The 16,322-nt window shown below is 37.3% G+C and overlaps 1 protein-coding gene across 1 annotated transcript in view; it reads left to right on the top strand.

Annotated features, from left to right (window-relative positions):
- Window positions 1–16,322, top strand: part of DMD (dystrophin) — a 2,214,077-nt gene that overhangs the window by 831,329 nt on the left and 1,366,426 nt on the right. The window contains exon 43 of the mRNA XM_088454197.1: window positions 395–548. Coding sequence (XP_088310323.1) covers window positions 395–548 — 154 coding nt within the window. The remainder of the gene's footprint in view (window positions 1–394; window positions 549–16,322) is intronic.

The following is a 16,322-nucleotide window of genomic DNA, read 5'->3' as shown; positions in this document are numbered from 1 at the left end:
TATCATTAAATAATATAATTTGATCGGAAGTTTAATTAGTATATTCTAAGTGGGGTGAACTGTTATATGATTTTTATATTATTTATTTGCCATTGACCATTGGCTATTGTTTATTAAAGTGGGTGAGATTAGGTGGAATTATAAGAAAAGAAAAGAAAAATTTGGTGAAACTCTGGACCCTAGGAAAGAAAAAAATATTATTTTACAAACTGATAATTACATTTGTTGTTTTGGTTTATATACTGCTACATTAACATGTATAGTCCTACCCAAATAAATTTTTCTTACTGACTTGCATATTTAAAGCAATATTTGATTTATTTAATGGCTGTTCTGTAACAATGAACAATAGTTACTTGCTTACACATACTGTAAATGCTGTTCTCATCCTCAGGAAATTTGATAGATCTCTGGAAAAGTGGATGAAACTGCAAGATGACATGAGCAACCTCAATCAATGGCTAGGTGAAGCAGAGGCAATTCTGTCAGAATATCAAGGTGATATAAGGGATCCAGAACAGTCCAAACAGCAGCAGAAGAGACTGAAGGTAGGACTGACAGACAGTTGTCACTTTGCTAATATTTTTCCAGGTTTAAGGGTGTTATTGCGATTACTACACAATTTCATACTTTAGCTATTAGGCAAATGCTTATGTTATCACCAATGTTTGACTTTTTTGTAGTATTGTGCACTTTTTTTTTGTAAAGGTCTCTTTAGTAAGTTGTTTTGTGCATTTGACATGACATTGTAATTACTTCAGAGGTTTTTCTTGTATCTGACTAACTTTATATTATACAAATCACTGTACCTAATAAGTGGACTGAATTTTGTTATCTAGAAGTCTTTGAACAATAAATAGATAAAAGTTACTTGTTTGTATTAAATCTAAATCTCTGATCAGTAACTATCAGGGTCATATTGTGAGGAAAGAAAGTGTGACTTGCACTACACTACAGAAACTTATTACATTGATTTCATTTTCAAAACTTGACTGGAAGAATTTACTGTACGTGTATGAACTTTCAATAGAGGAGTGCAATCTAACACTAAGGAAGGGGTCACAGTTATCCCATATGCTCAGTACACTTGTATTTGGTGCTATTGTTTCTACAACCTGACTTCAAAACTGACGACACATGGATGGGTATGAGATGCAGATCTGTAACACAAAATGTGCTTTGAACTTAGTCAAATGCACTTTAAAAATTACAGAAGTGAGGGTTTCTAGGAATGGAGATGTTCCCCATAGCAACCAACCAGATTCTACTTAACATTTATCTAGCACCTTCTAAATTAGAAGATAATAGCTTGAATCTGATTGGTTGCTATAAAAGCCAGCACATTAGTAAATATACCCCTTGGAGCCTGTATCAGTTACAGTACCTGTGCACTAGTTCAGTAAATATCTCCCATTATATTTGTTATTTTTCCATCCAAGTGATCACTTGATGCAGCAATTTTATAATGTATTGGTGCCATTAGGAAGTATGACATGACCAGTTTTCATTTCATAGTGGGCATACTGTAAGTATAACAAGCAAATACAAGACAATTCCAATTCAATACAGAACATTTGTGGCAACTTACTAATCTAACAATTTACAGCATATACAGTACAGATATCAGTTATAGATTCTATTGAAAGAGAGGCTGTATCCCACCAGGTTACATTAGCCTTTTTATATCACGTTATATAACAAGTGTCACTATGGCATTGAGTATAATAAATTGATTACACTTCATATATTGTGTACATATTCTGCAAACAATGCCTTCATCCAATGCAGTGAGGGGCTCATAACTTCCTGGCTGCTTGTTACATCAGCACTAATATATGTCCATTCTAAAGCTGCCCATCCACTAGAAGACAGGTAATCTGTCATCTGCTAACATGCTCAACCTGACGATTTCGTCAGGTTGTCCAGCATGTTTGCCCGATCATAGATGTCTAAAACGACCAGTAGGAGCGTGCTTCACTGGTTGTTTTAGACATTTTAGTGAACGATTTGCAAACGATTAATGAATAATTGAACGATAACGATATCGTTCAATCGCTCAATTTAATCGCCTAATGGATGGGCGGCATAAGTTTTTAACACAGGAATATATGTGAGTGTGATCATTGTCTATGGTTACCTTTAATTAAATAACTTGATTAGACACACTTTTAAGTGTACCTTCTCTTACTTGTAAACTAGCATTAGCAGAGCAGGACCAGCCATACATTGTGGATTATTTTCTAAAAATGACAAATATTCACTAACTGGTAGCATCCAATCAGCTTTAGCCAGTCTAGTGCACATTACTCAATAAAAGCAAGTGTTGTATGAGTCCTTGTGTCTTTGGACTTTTGCGAGTGAATTGAGTTTCCATCATCTGTGAAGTGGCAGGACAGATAAGCTCAACAAGCTTTAGGCACCTTTCATCAGAGTCAATGATCTTTTTAAATGTGAGTACATTACCAGGGAAATGGAAATAGCTCGAATTAGTATAACAGATAGCACTTCTCTTTTTTCTCTTTAAAACTATTTCATTATTATTTATATCTTGGTAAAATACTTTGATTTCTGGAAAGCCATATTTTTCATGTTTTTCCAAGGGATGGGCTATTTTTCAGTTATTTTGAACACGACTTCTAGTTTCTACAAGACTTGTATGGGAGAATGAGCAAGATAACAAATCTCCTTTAGGTTAAACATGAGAGAGCCCAGCATTACAAACTTTTACTAGTCAAACAGACTGTTGTTATTTGATCTTTTAGTATAGGGGACCATATTTAAAATTAAAGGATTTATTTGAAAATGTTTTCACAAGTTTGCACATGACCTTGTGATCCAAGCAAGAAAAAATCATTTCCAGACAGCTCTATGAAGTTCACATAATCCTCTTCTGTTGAATGTGCTATTTTAATAAGTCAGTTTGTTTAGATATGTTTAAAAAGTTTGCATGCAAACCTTTAGCAGTTTGTTAATAGATACCAGGATAATTATGCAGATTAAGCACCAGCGTAGTTTTGTAGAAATATATGAAAATTATGGGCAAATCAATGGAATTATTATCATTTAGATAATTGATATTACATATGCATCATGAAAGGCTTATCAGGCACAGATAGAGCTGTCAATTACCATCAGAATTTCAGAATATCAGTCTGTATTTTGAATAACTTATATTGGACATTTCTGTTCAATAAAACAAATATTTTTGTGAGATAAATCACTGTAATTTAAAGAACACACTTTATTGGTGTGCGCTACTGTAGATTTACCACCACACCAACTCCCCCATCTCCTCTGCACCTCTCCTACTTTTTTCTTATTATATTCTAGCACACAAACTATTTTGGTAGTATGGGATATTTTTGTCACTGTTCAATGTCTACAATATAGAAAATAATTATTAAAAAGGTTCCATCTGGGTGTCTCACTCTACCAGTTAGGGGACAAATAGTTATGTTGTAACGCTGTCAGAATATTTAGCATTGTGTCAGCTGAGCACATTGAATGCTGTCACTTTCCAGCTAGAAGAGCACTGGTGCACATAGTGCTCTATCACTCCCATGCTGACAGACTGAAGTAAAGGAGGGGGGCACAACTCCCTGTCACACAGAAGCGATTAAGCTCTAAAGCTGCTACATGCAATGTTTCCTGAGCACAATTGCTCCTATGTAACATGGGAAGAACATCCTCCATTCTCATCCATTTCAAGGGACCAGCTGAGCACTATGATTGCCAGTACTTTTCTAAATAGACTTACTGTCTATTTCAACAATTACTGTACATTGTCGGAACTGTTCATCAACAATTGTTGCACATTTCCTACATAAAGGATGATAAATCTATGGAACAGACTAGATAAAGTGATTTCATATATAGCCAAGTACTCTACTGGCTCCACCACCATGCTTGATTGCTTCATGTCATCTGGAACTAGAACTGTAAACATCCCCTACTGTTTTGTTGTCTACATCACTTCACTATTCTGTGTTTTACCCCACATGTAATATTTTTTTTCAATTCAAGCATAGTTTTATTTAATTTTCAATGTACTAGTACTGAAAGAAAACTTCCCCACCTATCCACCCAGCCAAATCGAATACATATAAAACCTCTATTATAAAAATATTAGGTAGATCTAAACCCATAAAAAATTGAACTTGCAAATTCTAGTGATACCATGACAAATGAAAAATCAGGTCAAAACTACAAGAAGAGCAAAATCACAAACCTACAGAAAAAAAAGCAAAAGCAAAATTGACAAATGTTGTCTGAAATTACAGTAAGAACAAACAGAGTACCTAGTCACCACCACAAAACAGATACCGAGATTTTCCAGTGGCTCCTATTGATAAGGGTCCTCTTTTGAGCCTGCAAGAAGCTCACTGTAGTGACCACATAGGCAACAACAGCTTGTTAACAATCCATGGTATAAAAATCAAGGTAGAACCAACAGTATCAATAGTAGAGTGTGACAGCTGTGTATATAACTAGCATTTACACTTAAATAGCAATACTGTAATATTGCACTGCCTGTATTGTCCATTGAGTCCAGCCATTATTATAATTAATTAGCATTTTTCCTGCTTGAAAGCTCAATTGTCTTACAGTGTGTATAGAAACACTACAGTATATCAGCATAATGATTTATATTTGAAATGATCGTTCGGAACTAAACAATTATTGGGTAGTGTGTACAGTGTATATCGTCCGTTTTCAGGAATGTTTTGGTTAGTCTGAATTGGTCTAGTCATTAGCATCATTAGGCAAAATCTTACAGTGTGTACCCAGGTTAACTTTAAGGGCAAAATGTAATATTGTACAAGATTATTGCTAAAATTCAAGTAAGCTGTAGCCACTGATTCACACTAATATAATTGCCAAGTCCGAACATCTACTAGGTGGGTTTGATATGATCTCCTAGTAGCAAATCCACGCTGCCTTGGATTTTGTATTTCTTTGGCTTTAATTAGTCAATAATTCTTTTTTTAGTGTGTAAGTGATCCCTTTTATTCACCTACTGTATTCTTCCATACTGTCTTCCCTGGGTAATAGACAGGGGTGTACCTCTAATGGGTACAATAGGTTGTGCAGTGCAAATAGGCCTTTGAGTCAAAGGAGGCCTACACCACTCACACTACATCCATTACCTCTACTTCACTTTCTGATGCTGCTGCAGAGGTCCGGGGCGCCATTTCCCCAGAGATATGCACATGTGCTCTAGAAAAATCACTGGGAATATGGATATGTGCATGTGCAGTAAGTACAATAGTAGAACTCATTCAAATGCATGATCACAAGAAATGTAATCTTCCACGAGCAAATGATTAAAGCATTTGTTCCCAAACTTGGTATTCAAGCCACCCTAAAGCTGGCCACACATCTAAAGATTATCTGTCCAACCAGCTAACTAGTTGATTGGTTGGAATGAAAATCTGGTAACGTATGGGAGTAACTGATGATCAGCAATTTGCTCCTAAATGCCAGAAAACAGATGAAAATGGTTGTCAGACAAGTTTGAACAAATTGTTGAGATCAAACATTTAACAAACAACAGTTTATGTCCATTTTCCGGCATTTGGGAGCAAATTGCTGATTGTCATTTGCTTTCATACCTTACCAGATTTTAATTCCAACCAATCAACTAGCTGGCTGGTTGGACATATAACCATTAGATGTGTGGCCAGCTTTACAGTCCAGGTTTTAAAGATATTCATGATTAAGCACAGGTGACTTAATTAGTACCTCAGTCAGTATAGTTTAGCCATCTGTGAACATGTATGGATACCATGGATTAAAACATAGCGGTCATTGTAGCACCCTGCACCTGTCACAACCCGTACAATTCCAATTTCCTTGCTGAGGTGTCATTCTCTACTCCGGTGTTTCCAGCACACTCAGCCGATGCAACAAACTATTAAGATACAGACCAGAGTGTGCTACAGTCACCATAGTAGAGAGTGACACCCCAGGCAGGAAAGAGGAACTGCATGGGTTGTGACAGGTACAGGGTGCTAGAATGAACACTAAAAACATTTGTTTAATGGCACTGAAAACTCTACTCACATTATTTTTAAACTGTTGGTTGTATACCATCTGCAATCACTGAATCACCAACTTTCAATTTTGTAAATTCAATTGAACTTTTTCAATAGTAGAAAAATGTGTCTACAGTAGGGTATCTTTCTTCTCTATAGTTTAAGTGACCCCTTTGAAATACTGTATCAATAATAAATAAAGAGAAAAAATACAAATAGTGCAAATGTTTGTGTCCTTTACTAATGTATTTTAAAACAGTTCTGTAAATTTTTTACTTTGTGTGATTTTTCTTTTATCTGGGTTTTGACATGTTTTATTGTGTTGTGCATTTTACTGTATGGCTATGCTATAGTAAGTGTTCCTGTGATTCATCAGATCCAACGGCTCTTGAGCAAGTTGTGTTAAGCACTTAAGTCAGGTTCCTGATCTATGTGGCCCAATACTTTCACTGTATTGCAGGGTCTTATAAGTACAAAGCACAGAATACCTCTAATAACATGAGTACACAGTGAAAGATACAGGTCGTCTTTGTCATAGCAGCAGTCTGAAGCCTGGCAAATAGATTGAGTGGGTTTCCCTATATATTGTACTGTAGGAGAATGTGAGTCCTGCAGGTCATTTTCTGTTTATTGTTAAGTTGCTATAAAAGCTCTCCAACATATCAACATCAGTGTTCCCGCACCCTTTATAGCAGTGTCATAGAAAGAAGTGCATATAAAGAAAAGTATTGTTTAAACAACTGAGCAACAGAAATTACATACAAATTATTTTAGGATCACTTTTACAGTAATTTAATTTTTTGTTTTTTCTATATATATATTATTTACTGTATATTCTTTTTAAGGTGTAAGCAGTAACATGCTTAGAGCTCTTGTGTAATTTCAGAATTCATTAAACTGTTTAAACCAGTCTGCATTTGAAGCCAACTCTGTTACCTCTCGAAACACCTTTTACATTGTCTGCCAGATAATTTGATTAGATGAAAGTCATTTTGTAAATGAAAACAATGGCAGCGACTAATGTAAAGTGGGATGCTCTCTGACATTCTGGAAGTCACCAGCTTATTGTGTTAGAGAAGTGAACATGCTAGAACTCTAGGGGGCAATGACTATGGAATGTATTAATTAAGCTGAGAGCTTACCGCGCAGTAGACTAAACAACCAGCTAGGAAAGTCATGTCTTGGCAGAACCTCTTGCAAAGGAAATTAGATTTGAAAATGATAAGAACATTATAATTATGCTCACTGGATTAGGAACAACCCATATAAATGAATGATCTATACGTCAAATAGCCTTTCGAAAATCACTGAAACGTTATTCCTTTCGGCAACATCATGCACTGCACACAAATGGAACATAATATTTGAACATCTCTAATTGCACACAGTTGGTTTTAGTACCGTTAGTAAAAATTACATAAAGCAAACCTTGAACTAATGAAACAGATGTATTTGTATTTTATGTTGAGTAATCAGTGCAGATGGCAGTGGTATAGACAATTCAGAAGCTGTCTTTAATATTCATGCTGAAGTGTTTAAAATGTTCTTAGTGCACTTGAAGTAATAAAATCAGAGATTTATGGAATATGCGTCTCTCTCAGCAAAACTGCCAAACTGTGACTGTAACACTGCACTCGGCTAAGGCACAGTACACCAACAACTGCTGGGATTTCCACATAACTCTTGAAGATCAGAAGTGGCTTTCATAGGCTTTTTATTTTCTTCTCATTTGGAAGAAGTGCTTAATTACCCCACTTATGTTTTTACGTCTGCTCCCCTGCAGCGTTTCACTAAATGTCATAATATTCATACTAAATGCCTCAATTTAATATGTGAATAAATAAATGCTTAATGTAAATGTGGAACAGTGATCCATTTTCTAAGAGATTCTGACTGTTCCATAACTGACATAAACATTCTCATGTGGAGGGCACATAATTCTTTAAAGAAGATGGTATTCCTTAAAATATACTATCCATTGCATCTATCATTTTATGCCTACTTGAGTTTGGGCATTTTAAACTCATATATTTTTTAGGAGCAACCAGAGGAAGCCCAGTAGCATTTCTGCATTCACTTATAAAGGGCTCATAGAAAAGACATCACAATAGATCAGACACCAAGTGGAATAGTGTTTGATGACATCACTGTTCTATGTCTGTGTGCAGCTCAATTAATATTGAGGCAGTATGTGCAAATCACACAATTTTCACATATTATGAATATATTGCTCCTCAAATGTTTACCCAATACAAGTGACAATTTACTAAGTTTGTTTTAAAATGATTCTGGGAACCCTACACTGAACTCAAGTGATCAGCGAAATGTGGATACATAGGGGTCTATTTACCAAGCCTTGGATTGAGATAAAGTGAACAGAGATAAGGTACCAGCCAATCAGCTCCTAACTGCCATATGACTGGCTGTGTTTGAAAACTGATTGGCTGGTACTTTTTCTCCATCCACTTTATCGCCATCCAAGGCATAGTAAATAGACCCCCATAGAGAGATACAGTAGGTAGATAGATAATTAGATTTTGTATAACATACAGTGTATTAATATATAATTAATGACTTCTTTATTATCCCTGCCCTACTTATCACATATACTTACAGAAAAAGATCTGAACTGTCAGCATTTAAAATGAGTTATCAATATCTGAGCAATTTAAGATCATTGTTAGTAATAGTACAATATTGACAGTATACAGGTAATTGATTATGTAATTTGTCATTTGGGTGAAACATGTAATTACTTTTTCTATGCAGTTGAGATAAGGAGATCACACATCTTTATGATGTTTATTCACTAATGTGTCAAAGCTATTAATGGTTCCTAAATGGCAATGATTTTAGTGTCCATTATTAATCAATGATAATTGCAGGTTAGGAAATCAATATGTATAATTGTACAAGGTAATATATATATATATATATATATATATATATATACACAGTATATATTAATTTTAAAGTGCTTATTTCACCATGTTACCTTACCTTTGTGCTTTTCTTATATTTTCTTCAATTATATATTTTAGTCTCTAAAAGGTTTTGATACAAGGAGCAACTACCTGCAAAAATAATTACAATGATAAGTGCTGAGAATTAAGCATTCTAAGTGAAAATGTACTAGGTGTGTGAATACCGTCACATAATGTCTTTTATCGTGTTCTTTTAATAGTAAGAAAAACTAAAGAGTATAAAGTAATGGACATAACATAAAACATACATAAGCTAATACAGGTAGTAAATATAATAAATGTTTTATACTCACAGATATTACGGCAAGAGTAATTAATCATGACAAATATGCCTATGAAAATTAAATACATAAATAATTATTTAAAACTGAAGCCTATAATTTATCATAAACTATTACTATGCATATGTAGTTCTCAGTGTTACTTCATCAAACCAGTTGGAAATTTTGGAACATATTTATGAGAGTATTTTGTTTAGACATTTAGATGCCTACTCATCATAACTTATTTAACCTTGTTTTCAAACTTTTCCTTACTTTAAGCAAGGGAGCCATTCATTAAACTTGAAACATAAGATATATCACTGATATCTCCTGGTTACAGACCTACTGCATTAATTTCCACACTTGTCATACTTTAGTATCGGTATGTAGAAATTATGCCATTTATAAAATTCAGAAAATTATGTATTTTCATAATTTGATGGTGTTACTGTATGCCATCCTCAGATGGCATACAACCCCTGTAAGGCTTCACAAGCTGCCATTTACACAGCAGCTTGTGACAGTGGGAATCCATCGGGATTCTCCTCCTCCTCCCTCCCCCTTCTGTGCTCTGTGCTGGCCACCTCCCTCCTCCGCCGTTGCATGCTGCTATAGCGTGAAGCGTATCTAACCTCTGTTCTGTCCCAGGTGGCACTTGTAAGTGCTTAATTAACTGTTTATTTGCATCAAAGGAGCACTTACAAGTGCCAATGTTGAAACAGATATAGGGGAGACGCTTTATGATGCAGTAGCATGTAGCAGTGGAGATAACATTTGAGAAAAATAAAAATAAACAATTTCTAAAAAGTTTGTATATTATTAAACACTTACTGCTGCTGTTACATTTTATTTTTAAAAATTGTTGCTAGAAACTTCATCTGGCATCATTAAACAATATCTTACATACAAGAGGTGATTGAAAAGTTCATGGCCTAAGGTACAAGGATTTATTTGTAAGCAATCTAACTGTGTTATTTCTCAACATAATCCCCTTGAAGATGTACACATTTAGACCAGCGATCGAGTAGCATACATATCCCTGTCTTGTAGCAGTCAGCATCTTGTACCCATAAAAACTGATCAATGGCGGGATCGGTATGAAATAATGCTGGCTGCATGGCCGACAAAAGCAGAGTTCCCGGCAGCAGAAGCCCGACAGTGCTGGAAATCCTGATTGTCGCTAATGTAAGTATAAACTAACCTTGTCCCCTAACCCTCCTTAGGGGTGCCTAACCCTAACCTCCCCCCTCGTGCCTAACCCTAATCCCCCTTTAAGTGCCAAACCCTAACCCCCCCTTTCTCGCTGCCCCCCCTGGGGGGTGCCTAACCCTAAGTCCCCCCCGGGGGTGCCTAACCCTAACCCTCCCGGGGGGTGCCAAACCCTAAGTCCCCCCCAGGTGCCCTAAACCTAACCCCCCCATGGCTGTCTGCTCGCAGCACCTGGCATCCCTTCGATCGGGATGCTGGGCGCCTGTCTCCCGGCATCTGGGAAATGACAGGCGTAAGATATAGATGCCCGGCATTTCACCCTCGCCGGGATATGACAGTCGGGAAGCCAGCTGTCGGAATACCAGCAGCCAGCTTCCCGATTGTATACCTCAATGGCTTCAACTATGTCATTGTCCGTGGCAAAGGGGTGACCACCGAACTCTTTCATTAGTTCAAGAAAGAGGTAGTATTCAGAGGGTGCCAAATCAGGTGAATAAGGTGGGTGTTCAAGTAGTTGGAATCCACAAATCTGGATGAAAGTCTTGTGAGCTGGAGCATTGTCTTAGTGGAAGAGCACCCCTCTTGTCAAATTCTCACATCGATTCTTCTTGATTTTTTGTCGTAGTTGCTTAAAAAGATCAGCGTAGTATATCCTGGTGATAGTGTTACCCTTTTCAAGGTAGTCCACCAGCAGCATCCCAAAAGATGAAGGCCATCACCTTTCCAGCAGACAGCACTGACTTCACCTTCTTTGGAGCAGGAGATCCCTGATGCTTCCACAGTTTTGATTGTTCTTCAGTCTCAGGTTGGAAGTCTCTTACTTGGTTACAAGTTGCTGAAAGAAACCTGTCAGGATCTGCATCAAAGAGAGCCCAATTGCTCTTTGCCACAGTGAGACGTTCCCACTTGTTGTTATCAAGAATTTTTGGGACACATCGAGCAGAGACCTTTGTCATTTGGAGTTCGTTGTGAATAACAGCATAAACCTGTACCTGGGAGATACACAGATGTTTGCCAATGTAATGCTCTGTTCTTCTTCAATCTTCCAATATCATGTCTAGAATTTTGTCAATGGTTTCTTGTGTGGTAACGATGATGGGCCTCCTGGGATGGGGATCATCTTCAAGGCTCTCCCTTCCTTGTTTGAATGCTGCTGTCCATTTTTTAACCATGCTGTAAAAAGGAGCAGCCTCCCCTAGTGCCATAACCATGTCCTCATGGATCTCAGTGGGTGCTAAATCCTTTATGAGGAGGTAGAGGATGACTGCGTGATGAGTAATTAAGTCATTTTTTTTTAAATCTGTCATCCTATCCATTTCAAATGTCTGTAAACTAAAAACAACAACAGTTATTAACTTGACAGTTGTTATGTAATCCTAAAAAGCAGTTAAATTTTATGTGAAAATAATGAGAAATATTAGCATATTTAATTTTACCTTAGGCCATGAGCTTTTCAATCACTTCTCGTATATAAGGTTATCCGTTTACCACTATTTGTAATTCTTCCCAGTTTTACAACATCATACGTTTTGTTTATACGTAGTGTGTCCCGCTTTGCCCAATAAAGCTCCACCTAGCGCAGGGACTCTAATACTCAGATTTACTGACTTGGGCATTAGTTGGACTAGGATCCCATTTTTGTATAATTTTTTTTACATTTGTTGTTAACTCAAATATTATTTCAAGAAACTCAATGAGACCTATTTTACAGCATGGAACTGTTTAAGCGGGACCAGTAAAGCATAGTACACACCTAAAAGGGGATATAGTGAAGATGCCGGCGGATGAGATCCCAGACGTCAATATACCGACGCCGGAATCCAGACACCCATCAGAATGCCGATGCCACCATCCTGAAGAGATCAGGATACTGACATTGGCATCCTGACTGCCAGCATCCCAAAAGTAGGTATGCGGGTAAGTATGAGGGGTAGTCCAGGGATAGGGGGTTAGGGAACTCCTGGGGTGGGTTAGGTTTAGGCACCAACCATGGAGGATTAGGATTAGGCTGCGGGGAGGGAGGTTAGGGTTAGGCACCACTGGGGGGAGATTAGGATTAGGCATCACCAGGGGAAGGTTAGAGTTAGAGGGGGAGGGTTGAGCTACTTACCGGCCCCTGTTGGCATGTTGAACATCGGGATGCCGCTGTCCATCTTCTGACCAGCGGAATCTCGATCCCCAGGAAATAATACAGATTTCCCTAAAAGATATATCTGCAGATCGACTGATATGCTGATCTATCTGCAGATGATGGTTGTTCATAAACACTGAACAACCATGACTGCCATCTGGCCGCGAGTCTCATCGCGCCCTCTCCTCGGCCTGTGCCACAAGTGTACAGCGGCGGTCGACTGACAGCAGGTACAGACAGCATGATGTTCAAATATATCTGCAGAAATATCTGTCATCAGCTGTGCTGCAACAACATCATTCACAGACATATCGTCTGTACACACTGGTCGACTCACAATATATCGGCTGTTCAATTGAACGGCCGATATGTCGGCCAGTTTGTACGCAACATAAGTCTAGTTATATGGGCCCAAAGTGTTTGAATATAAAAAAATGATGTATCACAAATAATTTATTCTAGAGATACATAATGTTATTCATTATATCCATGTTAAGCCAATAAACTTACTATTTTCAAGTTGTCCTTGCAACAAATGTGGGGGCCACCAGAGGATCCTGAGCCTTTACAGCCTGATGAAATGTTTTGCACTTTATACAATACACTATAAAAATAATTTTTACTTGCATTGTATGCTTTTGTAACCAAGATCTGTATGAATTCCAACCTAGTTAAGGAAACGTACTGGATTCAGTTTGTGCTATCTTTTATAACTAACAGAGCACAGCAAAGATCAATAGTAGTAAAACAACAGAAAACAGCAACCATTTAAGACCTACACTTAGATTCAGTCTATATTACTTGCTCATAATATTTGTATGGGACAATAGGGAAAGATGTGTCAACCCTCCTAAAGAGGACAAGTGGAGGTGTTGCCCATACCAACCAAACAGATTATAGAATAATAATAAAATAATACTAGAATGTACTAGATAAATTATAATGTAATAGAATATACTAGAAAAATAATAGATAGAATCTTGTTGTTTGCTATCATTAACACCGCCACTTGTCCCATTTGATTGATAAATCTCCCCCTTCAAGTCATTCTTTGCTGTACTTCTTTTTGCCATACTTTCACACCACTTACAAATTGGTCCTTTCCATTATTATCTATTGTAATGTTTCCCTCTTCTTTAATGTACTCGTTGATCTTCTGCTCCACCCTTATGAAACTTTTCCTCCCAACTTTACAGTTGACGTACATTTCCCATCACTTTTTCCCCATACTCTGTTTGGAATCACATTTTACGTTTTAGATTACAAACTCATTCGGGCAGTTAATGCTATACAGTACTTTTTGCTTATACTACATATAAGTGTTTTTGCTTATACTACATGCATATTGCTTTGCACACACTGTAGGCCAGTTCTTGATTCATGGTCCTCTAGAGTTTCAACATTTTTTTCACGGCACCCCTATTCAAAAAGTTTGTTATTGAGAAATTCAGCAAAGATTATTAAATTAAGTAAATTGCGCTGACCTGTAATATAGTTCTGTACTGATGGACAGGGTTGCACTTCTGTTTGTCAACATATTTTATGATAGGCCAAACCAGTGCAAATAACATTGATCATAAATTTGATTTGGTCTTGAAGCATCAATCCATGGCACCCCTGCAAGTCCTCCAAAGCATCCAGTTTTTACAAAGTGCAAAATGTCCACTAGACCATGCAAGAATTCTTTGGCTTACCTAGATTCTTGATATACAAACTAAGGGGTATGGTTTTATGAAGCAACGGGCAGCATTTGCAGAAGCACAAAAATATTAGGGTGAGGGGATGTGTTGTTGAATAACAACATTCCTAGGAAAAGCAGAGCATGAGCAATAGCTTAAAGTGTGCACTATGTTTTAGGCCAGTCATTGCTGTGCTCTTAGGGCCTAATTCAGACCCGCTCGCTAGATGCGGCCGCTCGCTCCCAGCGTATGGAAATTCAGCTAAGTGATGTCAAGGCATCTGCTCACACAGCAAGACATAAGCACACCAACTATGTCTTGGCGAGCGATCACTTTGTGTTTATAGACGCCCACCAGCCTGTAATTAGCCGCCCACTAGCTTATGTCATCTCCATGAAGTGTATACAACCATCGGTACATCGGAAACCATTGGATCAGACTGCAGCGCTTGTGGTTGACTGTACCCTACCGCAAGCACTGTGAGCAGTTCTGTGTAAAAATCAACCAGGTGACGTGTACTATGACGCTGCCTGTTAATTATGCACGCCTCTGAACAGCGTTGAAACACTCTGGCACGCCTGCGTCCGCAACTCCACTCCCCTGTTACTACTGCTCTGCCCTCTTACCACCCACAAACAGCCTTTCCTGTCAATCATTCCACTGGGCTGTCTTGGCAGGGCAAGCGAGCACATTCCGATCACTCGTACTAGTTTGCGCATGCGCACTGCGAACTACACGCATGCGCACATTAGCAAACATAGTCTGTAACGAGCAGCCGCTTGCTAGCGAGAGGGTCTAAATCAGGTCCTTAGGTACACAGACTTCTCTACCAGCACATTGTACCACAGGAGATTTTCCCACATTTCTGCACACTGAGGCGCCATTTTAGTTTTTAGACGTGTCTCCCAAACACACCTTAACATGGACTAGGTGGGCTACTCAGGCATTTTGTGATGTGATTTGGATGCTTCATAAGCAGTCTGCATTAGATATTCAATGTATGTATGCTGCATTATATTGTGCATATTATTATATTACTGCAATGTGTGTAAGTACATATTATAAACTAAAATGTATTATCAATAAATAAATCAATAATAATTGTATAATGATTTACATTTTGGACAGGTTTATTGGATGCAAGTGCAGGCATCCTGCAGACATTAAAAATGCTAATAATGAAAAGTTTACCAATACTGAAGCACTGTCCATTTGCAACAAACTGGCTTTTATAGCTGCTGGTGGTAATTATACACTTAAGCAGTGCAATTGGACATGTAGCACAATACAAATCCTCTTTTCCTCTCAGGAACATGATTGGGCCTAATTGAAAGCTGAAAAACATCTGCCTCTATGTTCTTTTGTTTGTGAGTTAAAAGTTTTAAATTGATTTTTACAAACAACCAGATTTCCTTGGTTCCTGTGAGACTTTATACAAAATGGATTTTTAATTCTGAGACAGCGTATTGTGATTAAATATCCCTTTGAGCTTCATATTTCTGTTTTTGTAGCAAAAGCTATACTCGAGTCTCTTTATAGCTCCGGCGAGATAAATATTATGGCATAATTTTCACATACAAATGTAACACTTTTTATAACTACTTTAAATCATGAGCTAAGGAAACTTTTGAACAGCTGGGATCCTTCTTTAATCTTATTGCTAAATGAGTCGGCATATACATTTTTTATGTACAAACATCCTTTAGAATCATTCAATATAGAAGATCACTGTACATTAGGCACTTACAAGAGGTCATTAGATGCATAAAAATAATTCCAGTGTCAAAAAACATTCATTTATTTTGTGTAAACTATTAAAAATAAACTTAAGGGAGTTATATGCCTTTAGAAATGTCATACTAATTAGGCACATGTACTGCGTAACTATTTGTAACCACCATTATAGTGTCCATTTTAGGAAATCATAGTAAAACATCAGTCAGATTAGTTTAAAGACTAATGACTGATATAGACACCTTGCTTTGATATCTGACTCATTTTTATCAGCGTCAACCAAATTT

This window comes from Taudactylus pleione, unplaced genomic scaffold, assembly GCF_031769625.1.
Source record: "Taudactylus pleione unplaced genomic scaffold, aTauple2 ptg000609l, whole genome shotgun sequence".
NCBI lineage: Eukaryota > Metazoa > Chordata > Amphibia > Anura > Myobatrachidae > Taudactylus > Taudactylus pleione.
The sequence above is the reverse complement of the archived record's forward strand: the minus strand, read 5'-3'. Positions and strand labels throughout refer to the sequence as shown.